Raw genomic sequence first — 26,695 nt, 5'->3', positions numbered from 1 at the left:
ACAGCTGTTTCAGACTGAGAAACATCAAACACTCTTCATGTTGTCATTCATCCACACAACTATTTTATTTCTTTTTGTCCACTGGGCAGGTGATCTGCAGTATCATGTCTGCCCCAGCTGGATACCTTTTCACACACACCGTGACGTCAAACACTCACTTCTGCTTAGATCACAATTATACTTCATTAATTTCGACAACGAGATCTGCATCTCCATAGGGCAGGGTGTTATCACCTGGCCCTTTACCTGTGTATTGTGTCAGGGATGGATATGTGGTTGTAACGTTTGTGTTCACTAACTTTACTTTCTGTTTCCTGCCCTGCCTAGTCTGTCTTAGACTCGATGCTGCTCCTAATGCCTCTCCATACTCAGCCTTTAATTTCTCCTCCTCTGCCTCTGCTCTCTCACGCTCTTCTCTGACTTTTCTTTCTGCTAACATTCTTGCTTCTCTTCTCTTTTGAACCTGCTCCAGCCACAACTTAGCAACTGCTAACTGCAATTCTTTCCTCTGCTTCACTTTCCCTGTTTTACCTGCTACACTTACAGCTATTCTTTCAAGCATTTTACTCTTAACTTCCACTAATGTCCCTTCAAATCCATATTTTTCACGTCAACAACCTACATACTGCGTGCTGCCCGGTAAAAATTTCTCCATAAATTTTACATCCCCTTCTAAGGCAGACTTACACATTTTATTCCCCATTATGACAATTCTCTTAAGTTTGCGGCAGGTAACACCTTACCTCAAAAATCCAGGCTATGTGTACACAACAGGTCACAAAATTACGTTAACACCGTTTAGGTTTCCTTCTGTGTTGCTGCGTACACCTACTGGCAATCACACACGCATACGTTCATTCACACACTTTTTAAGGCCTATAATCTTAAACTCTCTATACCGCGGCGAGCTCTTTCATCCTTATCTATTGGTGGAGAAACCATACACTCAACGCACTTATCTGCGGAGTCCCATACACTCAACACACTTATCTGCGGAGTCCCATACACTCAACGCACTTATCTGCGGAGTCCCTTTTATTTTATAGAGCTCTTTCCTCCTTATATATTGGTGGAGAAACCATACACTCAACGCACTTATCTGCGGAGTCCTTTTTATACAGCTCTATCCTCCTTTCGGCGGAGAAACCAGGCAGCTTGCGTCTACACGCACAGCTCTCATGGACCTGCGTCCAAAACGCACAGTCCAACGCACTCCCGTGCCCGCGTGAAACCGCGCAGCTACGGAGCCGTCTATTTCTTTAATAGCCTGCGACCTTCTCGCACGGCTGGCGCACTCACGTACCTGCGAGAATCCGCACGGTCACGTAGCCGCTCTCTATTGTTTTAGGTTCGCGTGAAACCGCGCAACCAGCGCTCCCCTGGACTCGCGTGAAACCCGCGCAGTCTCAGTGACGCATTCCTATCTAAAATTCCACATTCATTCACACGGTTACAGAGACGCTTTCTGTTTGCTTACTGTTGTGTTGCGTTTCGTTCACAGGAGAGTCCAGGATCCCGTCAGTTGCCGTCCACGAGGGGAGTTAAAACGCTATCTCGCCGGCCTGGTCGCGAATTTTAACACTTCAGGCTTTATCAGGCGTCCTACGGCCTGGCTGTCGACAGTCTGCGGCGTGTCCTCGCTCTCCTCAGTGTACGGCAAAAATTCTTGGGATCCGGCTCGAAGGACCAAATAATGTTGGGTCTAAATCAGACCCCGCTGATCCCAGAACTTATTCCCATGAAAGAAAGACAAGGCAACAGCGATCGATCTTTTTACTTGCAAGGGAGGCCTGTCGGTATCTTAGTTCATCACAAAATGACCTCTCCGACTGCCCCCTCTCGCTCCCTTTTATTGGCAACGTTCACACAATAAACAATAGTTTACAACACGTACCTTCCCCACGTAACCCCCCTTGGTTACAAATGACAAGGCACTGTGTGTGTGTTATGTGAGAATGTGTGTGTGTGTGTGTGCGCGTGTGTGTGTGTGTGTCACGCTGCTGATCAAAGGGTCATATAACATAAAAGCACAGGAACATCCTTGGTCATGAAGAGGGCAATCTCCCCTCACCCTAGATAACACAATGAAGCCCTACAAAGGGGAGGAAGTTTACCACATCAAACAGACCTTCACAGAGGGTGTTCCTGTGGTCAGAAACACTACTGCCCCCCTCCCAGAATCTTAAGGATCTGGGGAGGGGAGGACAGAAAGGATTCTTTAAACCTATGTACAAATGGCAAACATAAGAATGACAATATTAAACAATTCACCCTGACAATTGCACCATCTGACCTTAGGGTGAACTTACTTAGTTTGACCATCATCACAAAAGTTCCGCTTTTATAGCGATGGTCAAACTTGCTGATCAAACCTACTCATGTACCTTGACAAGCACTGCCTAATTGCTGCATACCAACTGATTTCCAGTGAAATCATTGAGGGTGTACTTTTTTCCCTCACAAATGCGGCCGGTAAAATCTGTATTTCATATGACAGTGTTTCCACTTTTTACGCACAGGATTGTTACACTTAATAAAAAAAATTATTAAGGAGAGAGTTGACTCAGCTTGAGTGATGTATATTTCTTTTCATCACCAGTAATTTCTGTACTTCCATTTAAAGGTCTCAATTTTGCTTTCAAGTTTCTAAGACTGTGGAATTGAAAGCAAATTCCACATTTGGAGAAGCCTGAAAAGCTGTTTTTGTGAAATGAATTGAATTTACTCTCAGTAACCTCCACCAGAAAAGGACATATGCAAAAACATGTTTCATAAAGAAATATGTAGTAGATCTCAACGCAATATTTAAAATTGGTTTCACTTTGAGTTACCACATCAAACGAAGACACAATGAAGATAATTTCAAAGATTAAAATAGCAATTATACATAATTTGTTGCAAAATGATGTATATGTGAGGTGGATTTTTGTTTCTGCTCCAGAAACATCACTGACCAAAATACCATGACTTCACCTTCCAATGAGACCTGTGAGGTTAAGGATATTTCAGCCAAACCTTTCTTTATACTGGTCCACAGTTTGGTCTTTCTGGTAAGTTTCAAATCATCAAATTGTGCTCTGTCAGAAATTGGTTTGAGGTTCCCAGTGCATGTACCAAAGTCCTGTCCTCTCCATCCTTTCTGTGTTTCTTTAGGTAGGTTTACCTCTCAATGGCTTCATCATTAAGTTCTACTGTTGTCGAGGTAGAAAGCAGGCGTCCAGCAGCTTGAAAGTCTTCCTGAAGAACCTGACAGCTGCTGACTTCCTATTCTGCCTCTGTCTGCCACTTCGCATCACTTACTATGCCAGAAGCTCTGGAATAATCCCGAGTCTCTACTGCAGCTTTGGAGCTTCGGCCTTTTTCCTCAACATGTATGCCAGCATCATATTTATGGGGTACATCGCTGCCAACAGGTAAAAAAAAAACCTTTACTATGCTGCCCTCACGACACGTGACCATGTGAAGCTAGACAGCTAGCGAACAAAATAGACGAGATCTTCCACACAAGGCTTGCTTTTCTTGCTTTTAATGAAGATCCTTTATCCTCTCTCAAGGCTTCTCCTTGCTATTTCTTATTTGTAACTGAAACATACAGAAAGTGAAAATAAATTGCTAGCTAATACACATCTTAATGACAAACTTAAAGATTAGCCTAGCTTAACACCTGCGTTACATAAGCATCACAGTTAACTCCAGGTAAACACATATAAAAGTTTTTTCTGAACATATTAATACTCACAAAGACGAACGTTTCCCAAGGTACAAGCGTGTAGGGCACTCTTAGCGTGTACATGAACTTATTCACTGTTTTAATACTACCGAAGCACTTTTCACAGCATTAACGGAGAAAATACGTCAATGATGGAATGATCTGAATGATCAGAGCGCTCTCTCTGGTCATTCCATTTCCGCACATACAACACAAAGATCGCTTGTGGTAACGATGTCTCACTCTGAGCAAATTTCGAACCCATACATTTTAACAGTTTTTAGCATGAATTACTTATAATATTTCTTAACTTTGAACTTATTTATCACTTTGCTTATGTAACTTAATAAGACTATGCACTAACTACTCACTTTTGACTAAAAGCCATAACATTTACAGTGTTGTTAAGTACAACACTGGGTGTTACATCAGTAAATCCTGCACTCCTAATTAAAGCATGAATGCATTTTTTAACTTAATGATTTTGGCAGCACTGTGGCTGATTAGTGAATTTGTCTACTGCTTGCTTTTGCTTCTCTCTTCAGGTATCTGAAGATCGTCCATCCTTCAGGAACTCGCGTCCTGCAGACAGTACGAGCTGCCCACATCATCTCTGCGGTCACCTGGGTTTTACTTCTGGCTACAGCAATTTCTTACAGCAATCTGTATTTGATGACTCAGGAGTCTCTGACCTCTAACTCCAGCCGCTGTGATCCCCTCTTTAGTGAATCAGTCAAGTTGTTTTTTACAATCATCCAGGTTCTGTCTGCCATCATCTTCCTCTTAGTCTTCATATCCCTGGTCTTCTTCTACTACAACACCTCCCGCAGGGTGTTGCAGGCACAGCAGAGGCAGCTGGCCTCCTCTGAGAAGCTCTTGAAGTCTCGTAGAAACATGTTGCTGCTTGTCAGCATCTTCTGTGTTTGCTTTGTCCCCTATCACCTGGTTCGACTTCCTTTTACTTTTCTGTCGGGAAACTGCACAGTAGGTCCAGTGTTGCACTACCTGAAGGAGGTGGCCACCATGGTCTCAGTTTTCAACATCTGCCTGGACCCTGTTGTTTACTTTTACCTCTGTAAGGCTTTTCGGGCCAAGGTGAGAAAGTTGTCCAGGAGAGCCAACATTCAACAAGCAAGTGAGGAGAGTGAGAGCAGCAGGGAGCAGTTTGGCATCGTTACATCAACAGCAACGTCTCAAACCAATGAACTGTAAGGAAAACTTCCATATTTTATGTACAGCCTTGTTTTGTGTGTGTGTGTGTTTTTTCTCTTTTTTTTGTCACGTGAGTTCTGTGAAATCATGCTTATCCACCCCAAATCTTTACAAATAATATAGTTTCTGTTAAGCTTATTTAAACATATCAAGAAGAACTTTTTACCTTTCTACAGTATTTTTTATTATTATTTTATTCATAACAAAAATTAAAGCATAGATAATTGGTGTTGCTTAAAAAAAAAGAAATCTCAGATTATTTTTTCTACTTGGCTATTTTCCAGAAATGTTTCATTTCATTTTGTATTGTAGGAAATACACTGAATAAAGCGACAATGTTTTGAGGTTGTGCACATCATCATGATTTATATTCGTGAGCACATTCAGTCACATCATGATTCAAATATACTTGATTATAAATAGCATTGTTGTACTGACTTCTTTTTTAACTCATGAATCAGTTCTTCCACACCGTTTTAGTCAAAAGGACCTATGTGCATCTATAGGGTCATATAGCTCTAATTCATAACAGAAGTTATCTCAAGGCATTTTAACTAGTAATGCTTTGGATTTGGCAATCTCACAGTGTGAGAAGGCTAACCTGCCAGTTTCCATATCCTCCCTGGTGAATTTGATGTATTGGTCCACTGAGTTAATGTGATCCGTGAAATGTAGGACATCCTGAGATTTGATTTTCACCGGTGTCATCCACACATCTTAACCAATGGCTTTGTGGTGTTCCAGGGTAGGATAGCAAAGCCCTCTTTTCCACTTATTCAATCAATCAATCAGTCAATCAATCAAGGCTTTAGTTGCCACGTGCAGGTTGCCCTGCAGTGGAATGGGACCCCCCCCCCCCGACCTTACACACACAACACAGACATCACATGGGGGTACAGGTCGGAGATCGGTAGCGTTACAGAAAAAAAAGACTGAAATGTACACTACAATGGGAAAGTACAAGAGGAAAAAAAGAGACCTCTACTCATGCTGGGCTCCTGGGAGGACAGCATGAGAACAGGAAAACAAAAAAACTCCTGTGCACAAAAAAAGCACATAAATGTCCACAATACAACACTATGGAACACGTGACAAGCCACATGGTCGGGTGGGGGAGAGGAGTAATCCGAAGCAAACACAGCAGCCATCCTGCCCAGCGCTACCATTCCAGCGCAGGCTCAGACCCGCCGTGTTCCCAGGAGGAAACAAGCATCGAAGGCGTTTGGAAAGGGAGGGGGGATGAGTGTGTGCATATCAGTGTATATGTATGTGTGTCCATAGTTCAACTGAGACAGTGTCCTTCGCCCTGCTAGGCTAAGTAAACAGTCTTCCAGCCAACCCAGGTGGCCTTGCATGGAATGGGAAGGAACAGACTAAACACGTTATCAGGGTGTTTTTGTTCGGCTCCAGCCTTGCGACCGCAGCTGGCGCCGAAAGGGTATCCGCATGAAGTGATAGTGCTTTTTACTTTAGTGCGAACAGCTCATGTGGATTTCAAAGCAGTTCTACAGTCCAACACTCGTCTCTCAATCTCCCGTTGGAGAGCCGCGAGCTTCCCCTTACTTGTGCTCTGTGATGTTGTCATTCTTGTGCTCAAAGAACCGATTCTGAGAACTCACGACAGTGTGCCTCCCCGAGATGTCATCCAATTTGCGCTCAGAGATGTTATTCGGAGCGAGCCCTTCCAAGATGGAATCCAGTCTGCACTCAGAGATGTTATTCTGAGTATTCACAGTAGCCGTAGCCTCTCCAAGATCTTATCTGTGCTGCACTCAATGAGCCCATTTTGAGAAACTCACGCCTCTTCCCATCGTTCCAATCCCAGCGGGCAGCCTTGTGGAGGTTTGAACAGCCAGTTTCACTTTCTTAATTCTTCGATAAGTCAGGGCCAAGCCAGCTCCGATCAGCCAGAACCCTGTTACCATGGTTCCAAATAGGTAGATATCTTCCGAGATGGTTCCGAATAGGTAGATATCTTCAGCACTCAGGCTCACCCAAGCCCAAACTTCTCGTTGAGAAAAGGGTTTCAATTGCATTCAGGGACCAGTTGATCAAATCCATAATTCCTCTTTTAGATTTTAGAGAACAGACTGTGAGAGAATGTTCCAGGGAAAAGTAATACAAAAAACATGAGACTAGACAAGGACAGAGGAGAGGAGAAAAGTGCGACCGCCTTCGTCAAGAGCAAGAGCAGAAAAAAAATTGGCCGTTGTACAAATTGGCCACGATGGGTGAAACTGGGGAACTCATTGCACACCCATGTTTATGCCTGCAGAACTGACCCTTGTATGTGAAGTAGGTGGAATGAAGACACAGTTCCAAAAGCAAAAAGCACTTGATTGTGATCAGTTCCACTAGCAGGATTTGTCTTGGCGTCACAGCAAAACTCAATCTTTTTTTTTCAATGTAATAGTTTAAGTGATTCACTAACAAGTGTTCCAGCAGGAGGCAGTAATACACTAAACTGCACCTGTTGTGTTGAAAAGAAGGTGAAAGAGACTCAGAATCTTGTCAGAAGTATTGTGAGGGAGTTGAAAGAAGAGGGTTATATTTCCAAGTCTCAGGAAAAATATCTGTCTGCTCCGATTTTTCCTCATCCTTGCCAATTTTATCTTTCACCTAAGATTCATAAATCTCCAGAAACATTTAAAATCCCTATTGTTAGTGATTGTGACTCTGAATCATTCAGGATTACAGCATATAGAGTCTTTTCTAAATTCCTTGTCTCATCCCTTTAATGCACCCTAGTTATGTGAAAGATACATATGACTTTATGGACAAATTGAAAGATGTGAATGATCCATGTGATGCCTTACTTTTTACAATGGATGTAGAGTTCCTCTGTGCCAACATAGACACAAGGTTGGGCTTATTGGCAGTGGATAATATATTTAACCCCCTGGGGTCGCTGGACGCGCCGGCGTGTCAAAATCACCTGACCAATTTAAGACAACACAGCTACAGGATACAGCATGTCAGAGTCTCCATTTCAACTTGGATCGAAAGTGCAGACTTCAAACTATATACCAGTTTTTGAATTGTGTCGATGGGCCACGTAAAACCAGAGTTATAATTAAAAATACACGCGATGTTTTTTTCTGAACAAAACAGTGGTGTTTACAGCGGGAAGAACGTTTTCTACAGACAGCGCTAGCAAACACTCTCCGCTTGCGAGTGAAAAAAGAAAAAGAAAAAACACCCCTTCCCTATTGGTGTTAGCGTTTACCATGTCAGCCAATCAAAAAAATGATAAGGCAACATGTGACATTTGGTTGTTTAGGGAGAAGGGGAAGTTTTTAGGAGTGACACCCACAACGGAAAGCAGGCGAGCGAAAGACAGAGCGAGAGAGCGAGTTTTCATATGTGAGACATTAGTGACGTTTAAATGGTAAATGGTAAATGGCCTGTATTTGTATAGCGCTTTTACTAGTCCCGCCTAGGGACCCCAAAGCGCTTTTACACGTCCAGTCATCCACCCATTCACTCTCACATTCATACACTGGTGGAGGCAAGCTACAGTTGTAGCCACAGCTGCCCTGGGGCAGACTGACAGAAGCGAGGCTGCCATATCGCGCCATCGGCCCTTCTGGCCATCACCAGTAGGCGGTAGGTGAGGTGTCTTGCCCAAGGACACAACGACCGAGACTGTCCGAGCCGGGGCTCGAACCGGCAACCTTCCGATTACAAGGCGAACTCCCAACTCTTGAGCCACGATCGCCCCAGCGATCAGCGTGTTTGGAGGCTATAGTTAGTTTGTTGTATAGTTATTGTCTTGTATTGTGTGTCAGTTATGCTGCTGGATTTCATATTTGCTCTAAAAAAGCCGTCAAAGGCAGATTCCAGTGTAAACGCTGTTCCCACATGGAAAACTGGACTGATACACCTCCTGCTGTCAGACCTGCAGGATTTAGGCCTGTGCTGTTCTCCTCTGTCTTATACTGAACACAAACTACATTTTTTTTGGACTGGAACAAATCATTTGTGCGCCTTCTTATTTGATGCAGCACACCTGATTGTTCTGTAAATAGATTTAAATGGTTATATAAAAAACGCCTGAAGACTTGGCTGCATTTTTAGGTAAATAGTACCATATAACTTTGTTGTTTGCAAAACTTGTGCATAATTTTTAGAAATGTTCAATTTCTATTTGCATTTCAAGTTATGAAAATGATTTGTTAAACATGTTTGTGGGTTTTACAGTAAAAAATATAACTTTTTTCTACTCAGATTTTGAATTTTTTTGTCTGAATATAGATCAACTGTGCTAATATAGTATACCAAAATGAAAAAATAACTCAAATTTCAGATATTTGAGGTTGTGCTGAAAATAATGATACTAAACAAGGCAAGAAAAACATATTTTAAAGGTGAAATATAGAGGTAAAATCAAAAGTAGTCAAAAACAGCCAATTATACCCTGGACCCCAGAGGGTTAAATAAAATATGAATTTTACACGTTCTGATGATCCATCCATCCATCCATCCATCTTCATCCGCTTTATCCGAGGCCGGGTCGTGGGGGCAGCAGCCTAAGCAAAGAGGCCCAGACCTCCCTCTCCCCAGCCACCTCCTCCAGCTTATCCGGGGGAACACCAAGGCGTTCCCAGGCCAGCCGAGAGATATAATCTCTCCAGCGTGTCCTGGGTCTGCCCGGTGAGACATGCCTGGAACACCTCACCCAGGAGGCGCCCAGGGGGCATCCTTGTCAGATGCCCGAACCACCTCAGCTGGCTCCTTTCGATGTGCTCTACTCTGAGCCCCTCCCGGATGGCTGAACTTCTCACCCTATCTCTAAGGGAGGGGCCAGCCACCCTTCGGAGGACGCTTATTTCTGCTGCTTGTATCCGCGATCTTGTTCTTTCGGTCACTACCCAAAGCTCGTGGCCATAGGTGAGGGTAGGGACGTAGATCGACCGGTAAATTGAGAGCTTCACTTTTACACTCAGCTCCCTCTTCACCACGACGGACCGGTGCAGCGTCCGCATTACTGCAGCTGCAGCCCCAATCCGTCTGTCAATCTCCGGCTCCCTTCTCCCATCACTCGCGAACAAGACCCCGAGATACTTGAACTCCTCCACTTGGGGCAGGAACTCATACCCGACCCGGAGTGGGCACTCCACCCTTTTCCAGCTGAGAACCATGGCCTCAGATGTGGAGGTGCTGATCCTCATTCCCGCTGCTTCACACTCGGCTGCGAACCGTTCCAGTGCGGGCTGGAGGCCCTCACCCGATGAAGCCAACAGAACCACATCATCCGCAAAAATGAGATTCTGAGGCCACCAAAGCGAAAGCCCTCCGCCACTTGGCTGCGCCTAGATATCCTGTCCATAAAAATTATGAACAGAACCGGTGACAAAGGGCAGCCCTGGCAGAGCCCATCACCCAATGGGAACGAGTCCGACTTATTGCCGGCAATGCGAACCAAGCTCTTGCAACGGTTGTATAGGGATTGAATGGCCCGTAGCAATGGGCCAGACACCCCATACTCCCGCAACACCTCCCACAGGACACCCCGAGGGACACGGTCGAATGCCTTCTCCAAGTCCACAAAACACATGTAGACTGGTTGGGCAAACTCTCATGCACCCTCAAGTATCCTCGAGAGGATAAAGAGCTGGTCCAGAGTTCCGCGACCAGGACGAAAACCGCATTGTTCCTCCTGTATCCGAGGTTCGACTAGCAGACGAACTCTCCTTTCCAGCACCCTGGCATAGACTTTCCCAGGGAGGCTGAGGAGTGTGATCCCCCTGTAGTTGGAACACACCCTCCGGTCCCCCTTCTTAAAGATGGGGACCACCACCCCAGTCTGCCAGTCCACGGGTACTGCCCCTGATCTCCACACAACATTGCAGAGGCATGTCAACCAGGACAGCCCTACAACGTCCAGAGCCTTCAGGAACTCGGGGCAGACCACATCAACACCAGGGGCTCTGCCACCAAGGAGATGTTTAACTGCCTCAGTGACCTCGCCCCCGGAAATTGGCGGGTCTTTCCCCTCATCCCCAGACTCTGCTTCCTCCTCGGAAGACGTGTCAGTGGGATTAAGGAGGTCCTTGAAGTATTCCTTCCACCGCCCGACAATTTTCTCAGTCGACGTCAGCAGCGCTCCACCAGCACTATACACAGAGCACTGCTTTCCCCTCCCGGGACGCCTGACGGTTTGCCAGAATCTCTTCGAGGCAGTCCGAAAGTCTTTTTCCATGGCCTCTCCGAACTCCTCCGACACCTGAGTTTTTGCTTCAACCACTGCCCGAGCCGCATTCCGCTTGGCCTGTCGATACCTGCCGGCTGCCTCCGGAGTCCCACAGGCTAACCAAGCCCGATAGGACTCCTTCTTCAGCCTGGTGGCTCCCTTCACCTCTGGTGTCCAACATTTGGTTCGGGGATTACCACCACGGCAGGCACCAACCACCTTGCGGCCGCAGCTCAATGCAGCAGCTTCGGCAATGGAGACGCTGAACATGGTCCATTCGGACTCAATGTCCCCCGCCTCCCTCGGAATGCTGTTGACGCTCTGCCGGAGGTGTGCGTTGAAGATCTCGCGGACTGGGGCCTCTCCCAGCACACCCTCACTACGCGATTAGGTGCACCGGGTCTGTCCAGCGTCCTCCCCCGCCACCTGATCCAACTCACCACCAGGTGGTGATCAGTTGACAGCTCAGCCCCTCTCTTTACCCGAGTGTCCAGAACATATGGTCGCAGGTCTGGTGATACGATTACAAAATCGATCATCGACCTACGGCCTAGAGTGTCCTGGTGCCACGTGCACTTATGGACAATCTTATGTTCGAACAAGGTGTTCGTTCCTCCCAAACATGCCCCTCTAGGTCTCGCTGTCGTTACCCACGTGAGCATTGAAGTCCAGCACCCAATTTGAGGATTCCTTTTTTCTCCAAATCTCAGGTTGTGCACTACGCGGATATTTATACGTCCCACTGGGAAATGACAATTTTAGAAAATTGTAATAAATTACCACTAATTTCTTTTACGGTATTTGGACAATGTTTTTGGTATTTGGACACATGGATTAAAATATTTCAAAATCTTTGCATAAATTGAGCAATCAACACCCCTTAATAAAGTTAAAATTTCAACTAGATCAATTTGTAGTTAATTTTTTAGACAAAGTCGTTTTCTTTAGAAAACAATAATAGTCAAAGTAAACAACTATGTAATGATTATTAATAATAGTAGTTACATTAATAGTAATGTAATTATTACACACACACAAAGAGATGATGTTCATTTGGTATAACTGAGCTGCTCACACACCTTTGATTTTAATAAACACACTGAATAACTAAAGATTGTGGAATCAATAATGATACTCTTCACACATAATATGTCAAATGAAATAAGCCAAAGGTCAAAATAACGATGATGATGATACTTACCACACAAAAAACCTGAAGTAGGTCAAAGGTCAAAGTGGATGTAGTGATAAAACAGTCAGCAGTGTGTTAGGTTTGCACAGATATCAGTGGAGGACTTTACCCTGAAAAATGCAGAGTGTAATGTAGAGTTTAATGGTTTTCCCAGAAAATGTTAGGAGGCAGACTTGGTTCTATGGTAGGTCTTAAAGGGTTAATACGACACTGTATTGCCACAATATCACCACCCCAGTTTTGGGGCTCTTATTATCAAATTACATACATTTTAGTGTAATATTATTCAACTGTAGCCACTGTTGCTACCATGATATTACTTGGATAGTAAGTGGTTATTACTTTGATAATTAAGTGGTAATAACTTATTATTATTCTGTTCTCGTTTCTGTCTTGTCACCTTTATTACCGAGCTGTAATAGAAAGAGCCACCAATGAGAGTCCCAGGCTTCACAGTCTACAGGGTAGGTGTATTGTTGTTCTTGGGTTTTGTTTCCCTTCTTGGCATAGGTAGGCGGGGCGGGGCTTGATGGCATTCTGGCACACCTGCGGCGCATCGGATGTCATCAGTGAGCGCTTTTATGGAGCTGAGTCACGGACGTCTGGTGTCGGAGTATTGTCGCTTTCACAAGTGGTAACGTGTTGGTGCAAGCTGAATCTGTTGATTCCACACTATTGAGCTGCATGTTTTTAGAATCCATCTCCTGCCTGCTTCTCCTTTGTTCTAGCCTGTCCTGCTGCCTGCTCGCCTGCCTAGTTTTCTTTGTGTTGGCTTCTTTGGATCCATGACGGAGAGTTACTTCGTACCAGTCTGCGACCACCGCTACAGCTGTATTTCTGTGTTGCAAGTAAGCTCTCCAACTCTCCCCATCCACTTTAGTTTAACTCTCGGCTATCGACATTACTCCATAACTTTGTTTGTCCCTCGTTTTCAGGTAGCTCCGGTGCGTCATCTGTCCACCCGCATACCTCGGCTCCGTCTCATCCCTTCAGCTCTGCTCTCCTTGCACATTTTACCTGTCACTGTATATGGCCCCTTCCCTTGTAAATATTCCCCCATCATTGTATATAAATCTGCATCACTACTGTCCTGTGCCCGTGTGTGTTTCTGCCACTAAATCCATCCGTGTAAATTTCCCAAACAGAAAAGGAGGAAGAAGAGATGGCTGAGATTCTGTGGAGAGGATTTCATTGTGGATCGAGGTTTCTATCAAATCACTTTGAGCATCTGTGTGATGATCCACAGCTGAAAATTACACAGTGGGGTCTAAATCTTCTGACAGTGGTTGGACAGCATGAAGGAAAATGGTGGAGCAACTTTATTCGTGAAGACTTGCTTTGTTGTTGCTGTGACTTTACTTCCTGTTTGAACTGTTTGTTTTAATGGTGATCGTGGCTCAAGAGTTGGGTAATCGGAGGGTTGCCAGTTCGAGTCCCGGTTCGGACAGTCTCGGTCGTTGTGTCCTTGGGCAAGACACTTCACCTACCTCTTACTGGTGATGGCCAGAGGGGCCAATGGCGCGATATGGCAGCCTCGCTTCTGTCAGTCTGCCCCAGAGCAGCTGTAGCTGCCTCCACCAGTGTGTGAATGTGAGAGTGAATGAATAGTGGAATTGTAAAGCGCTTTGAGTGCCTAGAAAAGCGCTATATAAATGCAATCCATTATTATTGTTAAATACTTTGATTTGTTCTTCATTCAACTATTTGGAAGGAATATTTGGAAGTGGCAAAATCGTTTGTTTTTCACAAATATTTATGTCCTCGTTAATGAAATAAAATAAGGTAGTCGATCTTTTTGTGTGTTTGTCTGATTGTTGAGTATGAGAAATGTGATTTCTCTTTAAGGCTCTAAAAACAGCGCTTTCCTCCTTTAAATCTCTTCCCCTCCTTTATTTGTCCTGACAGCGAGCGCTTTGAATCCACACACAAACTTTCAGCTCTTCTTCTCCTGTAAAAGAACAACAAGCTGATTAAACGAGCTCCGTAAAACTTCATGCTGATGTTTCCCTATGAAGCAGTCGGAGACGTTCCTCTGGCAAAATAATACAAAATAAAGCTCAGATATTTTTCTCTACATGCCTCTAAACTCATTTATCTCATGACTTTGAATCCCCCTGAAGATACTGACAGTGAAGCACGTACATAATACTCCAGCCTTTCAACTCTGAGCTTATTTAGTTCTATTAATACACTGAAATCTCATTTGTGTCATGAAGAAAGTCTTTAATCAAACAGAATTCAAAGATCAGAAACATTTCATATATGGAGTTAAACATGAATCATTGTTTCAACAATAGATTTATTGTTGTCATAAACAGACAAGAAGACAACAACAAACTGCTCCTCCCATTCAACACATGTCAGTCCATATCCCAGCAAACGAAATCATCTCCATTTACACATCAAATAGAAACATGAATCACTTGTAATGATTAGAAACTTGATAGAATTTCAAATCTAGTTTGGGGAGTCATTCAGTGAGAAACAGTGAAATGATTTTCCATGTGAAAAGGTGGACAGCAGAAACAGAAAGAAACAGTGAGAACTAAAAGAGAAACAAAGAGCTTTGGAACAACGAGGCAGCAGGAGGACAGCTGCAGTTTAACAGCTTCAATTCACTGACAGGAAACAACATTAGAAATATCATCATCCTCAACTCATCTGCTGCACTGACACTGACACCTTCAACGGACACACCTTCACTTTAGTATCAATAAAAATGTATGGAAACATCCTGTGAGTGAAAGTGTGTGTGAAGGTGTGTATGTGTGTGTTAGTATCAGGATCAGAGAACGACAGCTTTCCTCTGTTCCAGTCCAGATTCACTCTGATCCTCTGGAGCTTCTTCTCTACTGAGAGATCAGTTTTTCGAGTTGATGGTGAGCATGATGAGTATTTACCTTTATAGAACCATATTCTCCATAATCTAGACTGCATGTCTGTCTTATTTTGCACAGACTCTGCTAACACACCCAGTCCCCACCATGTACTGTCTCCAACATCAACATCCCAGCTGTGAGTCCCTGAGTTAAAGCCCTCAGAGCCCAGGACAGACCAGGAATCAAACCTCTCTGGATTATCAGGAAGCTGCTGCCTCTCTGCTCCTCCTTCTCTCACACTGGTCAGATCTTTAGACAGGATGAGGTTTGGATCAGCAGTGTTTGGGTCCAGAATGAGAGGAGTGTAGGAGACCATGTCCTTCATGTTGTTCCAGATGTTGAAGGTCAGGTTGCCCAGGTGTTTGGCCTGGTCTATCAGAGCTCCTGAGGGCAGCTGTGGATCATCCAGCAGGGGGCAGCGCTGGACTCTTTCCACTGCAGCCTTGTAGTTGTGCAGGAATGAGACGTCTTCAGCTCTCAGCTCCTCCTCTGTGGCTCTGACTGTGTCTGAAAGAGCTGCTATCTCTCTGCTCAGAGCCTCCATCTTCTCCTTCATCATCCCACTCTTCTGCTCCTCTTCCTCCCTCAGTGCAGCCAGCCTGGCCTCCTCTTCCTCTGCTAGAAACTGGTGAAGCTTCTTAAACTGCTCCTTAATCTGCCTCTCTGTGTGTCGGGCCTGGACCTTAATGTGTTCTGCTGTTTGACCAAACTTCACTTGAACTTCTTCACAAACCTTTAACTTCTTCTTTAAGGGCTCCAGAGTTTCCTGAAGTTCCTTCTTGTGTTGTTGTGCAGCTTCATCGATGGGTCTGAATCTGTGATTGGTGTGTTTTTCTGAGTCTCTGCAGACGACACACACTGGCTGCTGATGGTCCAGACAGAAGAGTTTGAGTTTCTCAGAGTGCAGACTGCAGAGAGCCTCTGAAGCTCTCTGATCTCTCTCCTGTAAGAACGACTCACACAGGTTCTTTAAAGCCAGGTTTGAAGGTGGATAATCCTTTGAAGATCTTTTCTTACAAACTGGACACTCACGTATCTGTTTTTTGATCCACCATCTATTCAGACAGTCTTTACAGAAGCTGTGGCTACATGACAGAAGAACAGGATCTCTGAAGACCTCCTGACAGACCGGACAGCAGAGATCCTCCTCTGATCTGGAAGCCATTGAGTCTGTGAGTGAAGCTGAAAACAGCAGACAGGAAGTACAGTTAGTCCTGTAGTGATGGGATTTCCGGCTCTTTTTAGAGAACCGGCTCTTTCGGCTCCGAACCGGCTCTTCAGGTTGTTTTGTTGCTTTAATTCATTTATTATTAACAACAATTTAAAATTATGCAGAAAAGGAATTACTAATCTAAAAAAAGTGGTCTTATTTATATATGTTTATATATAAATATATACGGTGGCCCCTAGAGACAAAGCATGTACAAACTCCAAAACACATTTCTTGTCACGTCCGGTGTGGCAGACGTGTGGAGTTTGTAGAAAGGACCCAAAATGCAGCAGCTCTGGTGCAGGTGAGTATTTATTGAACAGAGTAGATACAAACAGAAGTGCCGGGTGAACATGAAACTGGAAAACCTAAACTGGGCAAAACTAATAAAACAAACCAGAACGAAGATGGAGGGAGGTACGGCGAGATGCAGGGAGACCGAGGGGAACAACACACACGAACCAGCAACTAACAGAGGCAGACACAAGGTTTAAATACACAGAAGGATAACGAGGTAATAAGACACAAAAGGAGGGCACTGCTGGGAGTAATCTGACCTGACGAGACAAGGGAAAAGTAAACTGAACACACTGAGATCAGACACGGATCTTCAAAGTAAAACAGGAAACACATACACGTAATGACATAACACACAACCTTAACACAGACTGGGGGACACAGAACATAGGAACATGAACCATGAAACAGAAGGGTACAAACACCCAAAGGAAGTTTGGGTGTTTTTAACCAAAACCACAGAATAATAATAAACTAAAACATAAACACGGAGTCACAGACTCCGGATCATGACATTTTTATTAACAACAAACAAAAGGAATTACTAATGTTAAAAAAAAAAGTGGTTTTATTTATATATGTTTATATATAAATATATGCGGTGGCCCCTAGAGACAAAACACGTACAAACTCCAAAACACATTTCTAGCGTTAACTGAACTTCCAAATCAGAGCTACTAGATCACTTAAATGACACAATTGAAAGCATATGTGTATTGTTTGTGTATTTATACACAAGCACTCATATATATTCAAATAATTTAAAAAAATGTTCATTTACCTGTTACTACCACACACCAAATCCGGTCGTTGGTACTTGCTGGCTTGTGTAGCCACTAGGTAACAAAAGCTCAACACTGCCCCCTAGCATCCTGGAGCACTTCTGTTGTGTTTTGTACGTGATTTGAAGTTTGTATGTGCTTTGTCTGTAGGGGCCACCGTAAATATACTTTTATTTATTCACTCCACATAAAATGTAATAAATAAATCATATAATACAAAAACCAACTATTCACATTTCAGCTTTTAACTATTTAAATTTTCAGCTTTTTCCTTTTCAACAAATTTAAAATGAAACAACACAAACACTGCAAACCACAACACAATAAAATATAAATTAAAATATGAAAACAAAAAGAAGATGCATATTCTCTGTCATATGGACCTGCATGAATAAACTTTCTGAATCCTTTATCATCCGCAACTGAAAATAGTTGTGGATGATTACTATACCTTTCTAATGTGACGTTGTTGTCCCTGGCTCTCTTTCTCTCTCTCTCTCTATAGCTCTGTTCCTGTGCTACTGCGAGTGTAACAACCGCCCTTCCCCCCTCTGCCCAGCGCAAAGCACAAGGCTCGCGTGCGGAGTGAAGCAGAAAAAAAGTGCGAGAGAGGGTAAGAGAAAGAAAAAACAAAACACGGCTCGCGATAAGGAGCCGGCTCACATCGTTCATGTCCATGATTCGGCTCTAAGAGCCATTTCGTTCGCGACCGACACATCACTACAGTCCTGGCTCCCCTCCCTCCTCTACCACCGTCACTGAAACTTCCTTTGAGTCGTGTTTTTGCTCAAACTCACATTCAGTGTGTGGAGCGTCAGCAGCTTGAAGCAGCAGTGTTGGAGTTTTCCACTTTTCTCTCCTGTAGCTGGACTCACTCAGAGGAAGCTGCTAGTTTGGTCTGAGCTCAGTCTGATCTGAAAAAGAGCCTGTTTCCTTGTTTGTCTCAGGTAAGTTATGTGAGGGGCGGAACTTCATTCACCTTCACTTTAGAAAGGCTGATGCTTCACCCATAAACGAGGGTGTGTTTCATTCCAGAGTTAAGTCGTTTAGGTGCCATCAACTGTAAAACAGGTCACAGCATGAAGCTCAGAAAATAAAGTGTGACTCAGCATTGCAGCTGTCTGTCAGCTTTTATTTCAGACTTTGTTCTGGTTATTTGTCAGATTCCCAGCAGTGGGAGTGTAATGCAGTCACACAAACACAGGTGGTGTTAAGGTGGATTCACTTTGTTACAGACCTATAAAAGTGAAATGAATATTAAATGTGTGTTTTTGTCTCCCTTCACTGAACAACCAGCAGTTACCAGCAACTATTTTTCCTTCAGATCAACACCAACATCAAATTCTGTCTGACACAAACAACAGCTCTAGATGGACAGAAACATGACTGCAAATGGGTGCAGTAGATTGAATAGCTGATATTTCCAGTCCTGGATCAGTAGACTTTGTTTGATATCAGCTCTGATTTATTGAAATATTAAGAAAACATTACAGTTACAGACACACAGATATTTACAATCAATCTGATTTTGTCCACTCAGATGATGATAATGCCACAAACCCGGGCTCATTTGCACCCCGAGCTAACAGGTAAGTTATGACCAGAGGTGGGTCAGGTATCCAAAAATTCACACATTATTATTTAACCTCCCAAGACCCAAACTCTTTCATGGCATGCATTTTTAATTTTTCTTTGCTATTTGCGTTGATTGGGACCTAAAGAATGTAAAAACAAAGAATTACCCTTTTTTTTTTTTACCTAATTTTTGTTTTTGAGAAAAACTAGATCCACATATGAGGGCATTTGTTTCAAATTTTGATAGAACAGTGGCAGCATAATGTCCTCGTAAGTGGATATCAGGCCCTTGTAGAAAAAAATTAAGTATTTTGGTCTAGACGTCCCAAAATGTGATGTCCACATATGTGGACACCAGGTCCTAGGAGGTTAAAAACAAGTTTCATCAACTTACATCTTTATGGAGTGCAAACATTGCAGATTGCTTTCTCTCCTTGCTCTTTATGAATGCACACAACAGGGAGCTCCAATGAGTCTGGTTGGGTCAAAGAAACTGCAATTTGCACTCACGTTCCACTGTTTCATAAGCCATGATTGACCCGCTGGTCTTATTCCACAGAGCTTGACATTTTGCAAAAGCAGACCAAGACAGCCTCTTGTATTGATCATTGGTAGCTTCTGCAGCAGTGGCATCAACTATTGATATAAGCAGAAGCTTCTCAAACGTTGCTTGTGTTACCCGCCTAATGCCAGTGAAAGAATCTGTATCTGCATTCTTCATAGGTGGCTCGGTAGAAGAGGACGACTTTCGTTTTCTGTGGCTTTCCATTAATTCTGTATACATCTTCATTTTGTTGGTATGTGATGGACTGACTTGAAAACAGGAGTCGTCACAGGAATTATTTGAAAAATAGGGTTGCCATTTAACCCAAAAATTATATTTACAGAAGTAATAAATATTGAGCTAATGAAAGAGGTCAATGAAACAAAACTAAGCTCAGGCAAAGACTGCAAACTTAACAAACCAAGCAACGGCACAAACAAATATAACTGACTTAAACATGAAATGACACACAGAGGTATATATAATGATCAGACCACTATGACACACGAGGGGTAACTAAACAAAACAAAATGGTAAACAACAAACAATGCAGTGCAGTCTGGTTTGATAATAAACACCAAAGAAGAAAATCAAAACTAATAAACCCCAAACTCAATATTTAATTAAATACAAATACTTTGTATGTACAAATATGGGGACCATAACAGTTTGAGTTTTTTTTAACTTTAACTTACCTAAGTTTGCTATCAGTTCCTTTTCCTCTGGTTTTCAGAAAATTCCTTTCAGTTTCACACCAACTGGAAATAGGAAACATTAAAATGCAACAAGATCAAGTTGAGCTATAATTCCTTACAGAGTTATGCATTAGAAGCAAAGAATAAAATCATTAAATCAAACAGTCACTTGCAATATAAAAATTCAGTAAACTACAATCCCAAAGTAACTTGTAATTTGATTTAACACTTTACCTTAAAAGGGCCCCACAAGATAAACCCACTGCCCCATCATGCTGTCCGGCGCGCAGTAAGAAGAACTGCAAGCGTACTCCAAAGGAGCTGAAAATCTGGATCTCCAGCCTCGCCGGTCTGAAAACTTAAGTCCCGTGCAGTCGTCTGCCGTTGGAGCTAACTCTGATAGCATAGTCAGCTAGCTGTTAAGTGGTTCTCTGGGCACCGATACAAAGGCTAGTTGGAGCTGCACTAACCCACCTCTTTCTTGCTCAGTTCCCTTGTTGTGTGTGTGATTTCCACCAGTCAGTTTTTTCAGTTATTTCCTACACTGCCAAGTCATTCTTTGCTTTCTTTGCTTTTTAAGGAGTAGTGATGGCCAAATGAAGCCTTCTGAAGCTAGTATTGAAAAAGGTTTCATTACTCGAACCCTTTCAACATAGTGCTCTTTGGTGGCATCTTGTGGCCCAAAGTAGGAAGAGCAGCTTGCATCTACAACTTGAAATAAACTGCTTTATTGTGATTCCCTCCTCTACAGAGCTGAGATATGTGTGTATATCTGTGTGATATCTGTGGTGTTTTGAAGATGAATTTCTTTGGGGAGATGAAAAACAACAATGTTATGTCTGTTTGATTAATAAATAATTTTGATGAATAAAATTAAAAATGCGTCATTGTGTGACTCATTAACTGACCAAAGATCAGCGTGCTACAAATTAGGATAGACCCGGTGCATGAGACACTGCTGCGTGTCCTTCACGAGACTGTGAAGAGCGTGAGCGAGTACGTCAAAAAGAAAGACACTTGTTTTGAGCACAGTGTCCAAAAACAGTCATTGTGTGTTCTTCCTTTGTTTGACTTCTTGACATTTGAAAACATAATAGACAAAACATTTTACACAGCACCCCTCATTCGCCCATTCATACACAGATCCAATATTCTATTAACAATGATGACACTACATGTAGTCTTTAAATCTGCAGTTTATCAAATGCCAGTGAGCGGTCCTTACCTTTAAATATAACGTCTCTTCTTCCTCTCCGCTCCTGTCTGTCTTACATCTTTGTCTATGTCTGAGAGATACAGCAGCTGTACATTTAACTACCAAAACACTGTGTGACAAAACGCACGCAAACATTTACAAAATGTTATTACCTTGATGCTGTGTGTGTGGAAATACCAAAGTTTTCTCATGATGTCAGAATAACATTTTGAGAGACGTTCAGTGAGCGTAAAGATTCAGTGCTGACTTTTCATTGAATAATAAAGAAATAAAGACTGAGTGGAAGATTCAGTTTGGCTTTCATCACCGCACACATATTCAGAACTCCGTCCTATTTATCGCCCAATAATTTTATTAAAAGTGAGGTGAAGAAGAGGTCTTCCCTTTTATCTTCTGCGAGATGAGCAATTGAGAAGATTGGATCTGAGAGTTTCACAGTGAAAAGTTCCAGCAGAGACACTACAGGAGGAGGAACAGCAGTCCAGCCTGTGAATTGATTTTGTATTTTTTGGCTTATCATTGGCTAAGTTTTACTGTGTTTAATGGCTAATTCAAAAGGATTTGGATCCACAACATACTTCCACTAGATGCCCAGCTGCTTTCAGAGAGCCAAACTTCCTGCATCAGAGTTTCTGTGGGCCTAAAGATCGACAGCTTAATCTAAATGACATCTGATCAAAGAGTTGTACTACATTGATTTGTATTCCAGAGCACTAAGCAGTCACATCATGACTCAAACATAGTTTCTGGTACATGTTGCACTGTTTTACTGTTGTATTGTTTTTAACTCGTGAATTAGCAGCAACTGACTGATTGGAAAATGACACGTCTGTGTCAATCTACAGTTATGTCATTAAACTGAGCGCATAAATGTTAGGTTAGCAGGATATAACCTTGCATATACGTTAGGTTATATCCTGCTAACCTAACAAAAATTCAGAAACATGCTTAACTTACGTTCTACACTAGAAAGCATCTGAGCAATTCTAAGGTTTATTTTAAGTATTAGACTCTAGAATCAGCCATTAGAATTATTATCTACATTTATTTGAATAGTATAAAAACTTGTATTTTAAACACTAAATGTTCTAGATGCAGTTCCAAGGTTGCAACTAACCAAACTGTTTTATAATCTGTATAAAGCTCTGGTCCCACCAACATACATGCACTGGGAGGTGCAGCTCGCTCGCCTTGAACAACATGGCTGCTGCAGTGGCCAATGTGACCTCTACATGTGTGCACTCATCGCCTTTTAAGGGCTTTTTAGAACTGATAGATATTGAGTGTGGTTACTCACTAAATCCTTATAAAGTCTTTAGCAACTCATGCATTAAATGAGTCACCACTGGATGGTCAGTGTCTGTACACAAGAAGAAAACAGGACCCCTTAACTGCTCTTAATCAGCCACGCAGATTTTTGAATCAAACTCAGAGTTGATTCTAATGACATGATTTTTGGTTTTTCTGTGTCAGCTCATCCTTTAAAAACAGTTTCATGTCTTGCATGTTTTTGTTTCTGTTGTATGTTGCATATGTTGCACCACACCAGCTACTTCCTCCTGCTGTTTCCACTGAACTGATGTGTGAAGCTACAGTGAGATTTCTCAACACGGCTGGTTAAAACGTGCGCATACTGTGACAAAAAAGAGCTGCTGAAACCTGCTGACAGCTTCTAGGAAATCTTTTCATAATGCTGCTCCACGGTGAGAACAGAAGACATCAGTCATGGACAAATGACTGTCCCAGCAGAAACAAATGACACATTATCAAATAGTATAATTCACAAGACATTATCAGTAACAATCAACCCTCTAAAATAAAAAAAGAAAGAAAATAATGGTCTTACTGCACATATGTATGCTTCCCAAGTGTTTGGTGACTAATCCAAGATTTAGATCACTTCCACTTTGCCACTCTGTCAAGCTCATTGCAACATCACAGGTGTTGGTGACTTCTTTCCCTCCTGTTTCCACTTCTACTCCTGTACCAGGGCTCATGCTTAGGTGACAACACTTACTGTACTGAAGATGACTTTAGATTTTGAGGATTGCAGCTGAAGAGGTGTTCGGTAGGTGCAGTGTTAAGAAGAGGAATGTGGAAGGACATTTTTGGATTTTGCCAGAAGAAGAGGAGGGAACATAGGGTGACTACCTGAAAGAGACAGGAGACTGTAAAGTGGTGTCAGGGGAGCTTGTAGCTTGTCAGGAAGAGCAATAAGAGCCCTGCTCAGAACTTTTCATTTAAATACCACTCCAATGTAATTTCTGACCATTACCACCTGCTCCCGCAATATGTCTATCCAATCCCGCCAAACCCACAGACTCATTGATATTCATAGTTTTCATGTAATGTCAGAGATACTGAGACGTGCCCACCTGGAGGGCAAAACAATATTGTGGTCCTTTTCAGTCCATCTGTTGCCTGTTAAACAAAACAAGAAAACCCAAAATGACAAGATACTAACATATGCCAGTTTATAGCATTATCCATAATGCTAAAACATCTGCATATTTTTTTCTCAAGTATATGATGACATCAAATTTAAAGTTAACAAGAATGAATGTTCACAAGATTTATCTTTCGTTCTCTTGGAACGTTGGGGGAGGGGTCTTTACAGTTTTTTCTGAATGCTTAAACCCTAACTGTGATTCTTATAGCACAATTCCTAAAACTATTAACACTTATAGCAAAACCACTCACTGAGTTTGCAAAACTAAAAGCACAAACACTGCTTTGCACTCAGTTTGCAATTTTGTAACACACACTTTGCAGAACTTTAAACACAACTCACTGCTTACACTCAATTACCAAATTTCCAACACACTCCTAGCAAAATTATACACATGTATGGCTATCATTAACACTATTTTGCCAACTGTCTGGCACACTTTCACATGTGAAAACTGTTTTAGATAATTAGTCCACTTTGCAATCAGCCTAAGCACTATAAACAGCCCACAGGTAAGCTGTCTATGTGGAGTACAATGGAAGGAGCAGTAAGAGTGAGAAGAGTGAGAATCAGAGGAGGCCGAGGGAGAGGACGTGGAGGTGAAGAAGTTGGAGGAAGAGGACGTGGAGGTGAAGAAGTTGGAGGAAGAGGACGTGGAGGTGAAGAAGTTGGAGGAAGAGGACGTGGAGGTGAAGAAGCAAGAGGGTTAGAGGAAGTTAGAGGAAGAGGACAAAGAGGAGCAAGAAGAGGACGAGGAGGGGAAAGAGGAAGGGTAAGAAGAGTAAGAAACAGAATAACTGATGACATCAGAGCTACTGTAGTGGACCATGTCATCAACCATGGGATGACCCTGAGGGAAGCTGGCCAACGGGTTCAGCCTAAACTGAGCCGCTACACTGTGGCAAGCATCATTAGGACATTTCGAAATGAGAATCGGTAAGTACTTTGTAGCACTGCCATACTCTAATGAGAAACACAACAGTACCATACATGCAAAAATACTGAAATTGTTACTTTACAGAATTGCTAGACGTGCAGATATTGGGGGCAGAGGCAGAATGTTCACTCCAGAGCAAGAGACCCATATAGTGAACATGGTGATTGCCAATAATGCAATAAGACTGCGCGAAATACAGCAGCGCATAATTGATAATGACACCATCTTTCAAAATATACACAGTGCAAGCATTTCTACACTAAGTCGTGTACTTGCGCGCCACAGAATAAGAATGAAGCAAATTTACAGAGTTCCTTTCGAGAGAAACACAGAACGTGTAAAGCAACTGCAATATGACTATGTGCAGGTAAGCTAGTGTCATTGGTTCTGAATTTGGAAGTGCATACTGTAGTGCTGTGCATGGGCCTGATGTGTTGCATTTGTTTTGTCTTGTCCAGAGAGTGATGGAACTAGAAGCAGATGCAACGGGACATGAGCTACTTTTTGTAGATGAGGCCGGTTTTAACCTCAGTAAAACCAGGAGACGTGGCAGGAACATTATTGGACACCGTGCCATCATCAATGTCCCAGGACAACGTGGTGGTAACATAACCCTGTGTGCAGCTATAAGCCAAAATGGTGTTGTTCACCATCATGCAACCATAGGCCCATACAACACTGCACACATTATTGCATTCCTGGACACCTTGCATGACATGCTCACTTTTCAGAGACCAGAGCAGACCCGATATGTCATCATATGGGACAATGTTAGTTTCCATAGGGCTGCTTTGGTCCGCAACTGGTTTACAGACCAGCCATCCTTCATGGCACTCAACCTCCCTCCATACTCTCCATTCTTAAATCCCATCGAGGAGTTCTTCTCTGCCTGGCGCTGGAAAGTGTACGACCGTCATCCTCATCAACAGGTAGCCCTTTTACAGGCAATGGAGGAGGCATGTGGAGATATTGACCAGGCATCATGTCAGGCCTGGATACGGCATTCAAGGAGATATTTTCCCTGGTGCCTTGGACTGGAGGATATCGCATACGATGTGGACGAAATTTTGTGGCCGGACCCAGAAAGACGACATGATGTAGGCTGATTGTCTTTTTTTTCCCTTTTTTTTGTGAAATTCCTATTTTGTGTTCTGACTTTGTCTTGGTTTTGATGAGTGTGAATAAACACCAATACTTGAAGTTTGGATCCTTGTATGTTTACATGACACTATGACAAAAGTGTGACCTCAAATTGACATCTGTACACAGAGAAAGCAAAAGCCAGATGTGTTTTGTATTCATACCATCAGTGTGCAGTTGGCGCATTGTGTGCTTAGTAGATGATGGCTTGTGTGTACTGTTTGATACGAAAACACCATTTTTACGAAGGTGTGAAGAGTTAATCTAGCTGTGTTCGCTTTTGCAAGAGAACTACAATGTTTTGATAATTGGGTGACAGGTTTTCTGATTTGTGTGTAGAGTTTTGCAAAAATAGCCAATAGTTACAAAAAATGTGCTTAAGCAATCAGAAAAAACTGTAATACTGAACCCTGATTTACATCAGCCTCGTTGCATCCCTCGGCCAGCATCATCAATTGACCGATCTGTAAGCTGAGGAAATATTTGAGTTGTTCACAAAGTCTTGGGATTCATGACACTGGTTTCACATGCAATTTGAATTGGCTGCAGGTGCTGTCTCATGTTAGCTGTAGTGATGAAGTGATGAAGGACATTAGTAAAAAATCCATCAGTGAGTCAGCGCTAAAATAAGAAGTGTAGCAATAGCTGATCAGAAAATGACTCAT

The 26,695-nt window shown here is 42.8% G+C and overlaps 3 protein-coding genes across 3 annotated transcripts; 2 read left to right on the top strand and 1 right to left on the bottom strand.

Annotated features, from left to right (window-relative positions):
• The first annotated feature begins 2,963 nt into the window (after positions 1 to 2,963).
• On the top strand, positions 2,964 to 4,921 carry LOC102791780 (P2Y purinoceptor 14-like). The gene is made up of 3 exons (XM_006809073.2): positions 2,964 to 3,050; positions 3,154 to 3,413; positions 4,255 to 4,921. Exons 1-3 carry the CDS (start codon positions 2,964 to 2,966, stop codon positions 4,919 to 4,921), a joined length of 1,014 nt encoding a protein of 337 aa, XP_006809136.2.
• Positions 4,922 to 14,515: 9,594 nt separating this feature from the next.
• LOC148103285 (nuclear factor 7, brain-like) lies at positions 14,516 to 16,350 on the bottom strand. Its single transcript, XM_087839098.1, has one exon. It carries the CDS (start codon positions 16,348 to 16,350, stop codon positions 14,959 to 14,961), a length of 1,392 nt encoding a protein of 463 aa, XP_087695224.1. The 3' UTR covers positions 14,516 to 14,958.
• A 4,210-nt stretch (positions 16,351 to 20,560) lies between these two features.
• Positions 20,561 to 25,996, top strand: LOC148103284 (uncharacterized). The gene is made up of 4 exons (XM_087838082.1): positions 20,561 to 20,577; positions 24,746 to 24,889; positions 24,975 to 25,257; positions 25,349 to 25,996. The coding sequence occupies exons 1-4, from the start codon at positions 20,561 to 20,563 to the stop codon at positions 25,994 to 25,996; spliced, it is 1,092 nt and encodes a 363-aa protein (XP_087694208.1).
• The last annotated feature ends 699 nt before the right edge of the window (positions 25,997 to 26,695 follow it).

Source organism: Neolamprologus brichardi, chromosome 3 (genome assembly GCF_056152115.1).
Source record: "Neolamprologus brichardi isolate AB-2024 chromosome 3, ASM5615211v1, whole genome shotgun sequence".
Lineage (NCBI taxonomy): Eukaryota > Metazoa > Chordata > Actinopteri > Cichliformes > Cichlidae > Neolamprologus > Neolamprologus brichardi.
This window is presented reverse-complemented; position numbering and strand designations above follow the sequence as displayed.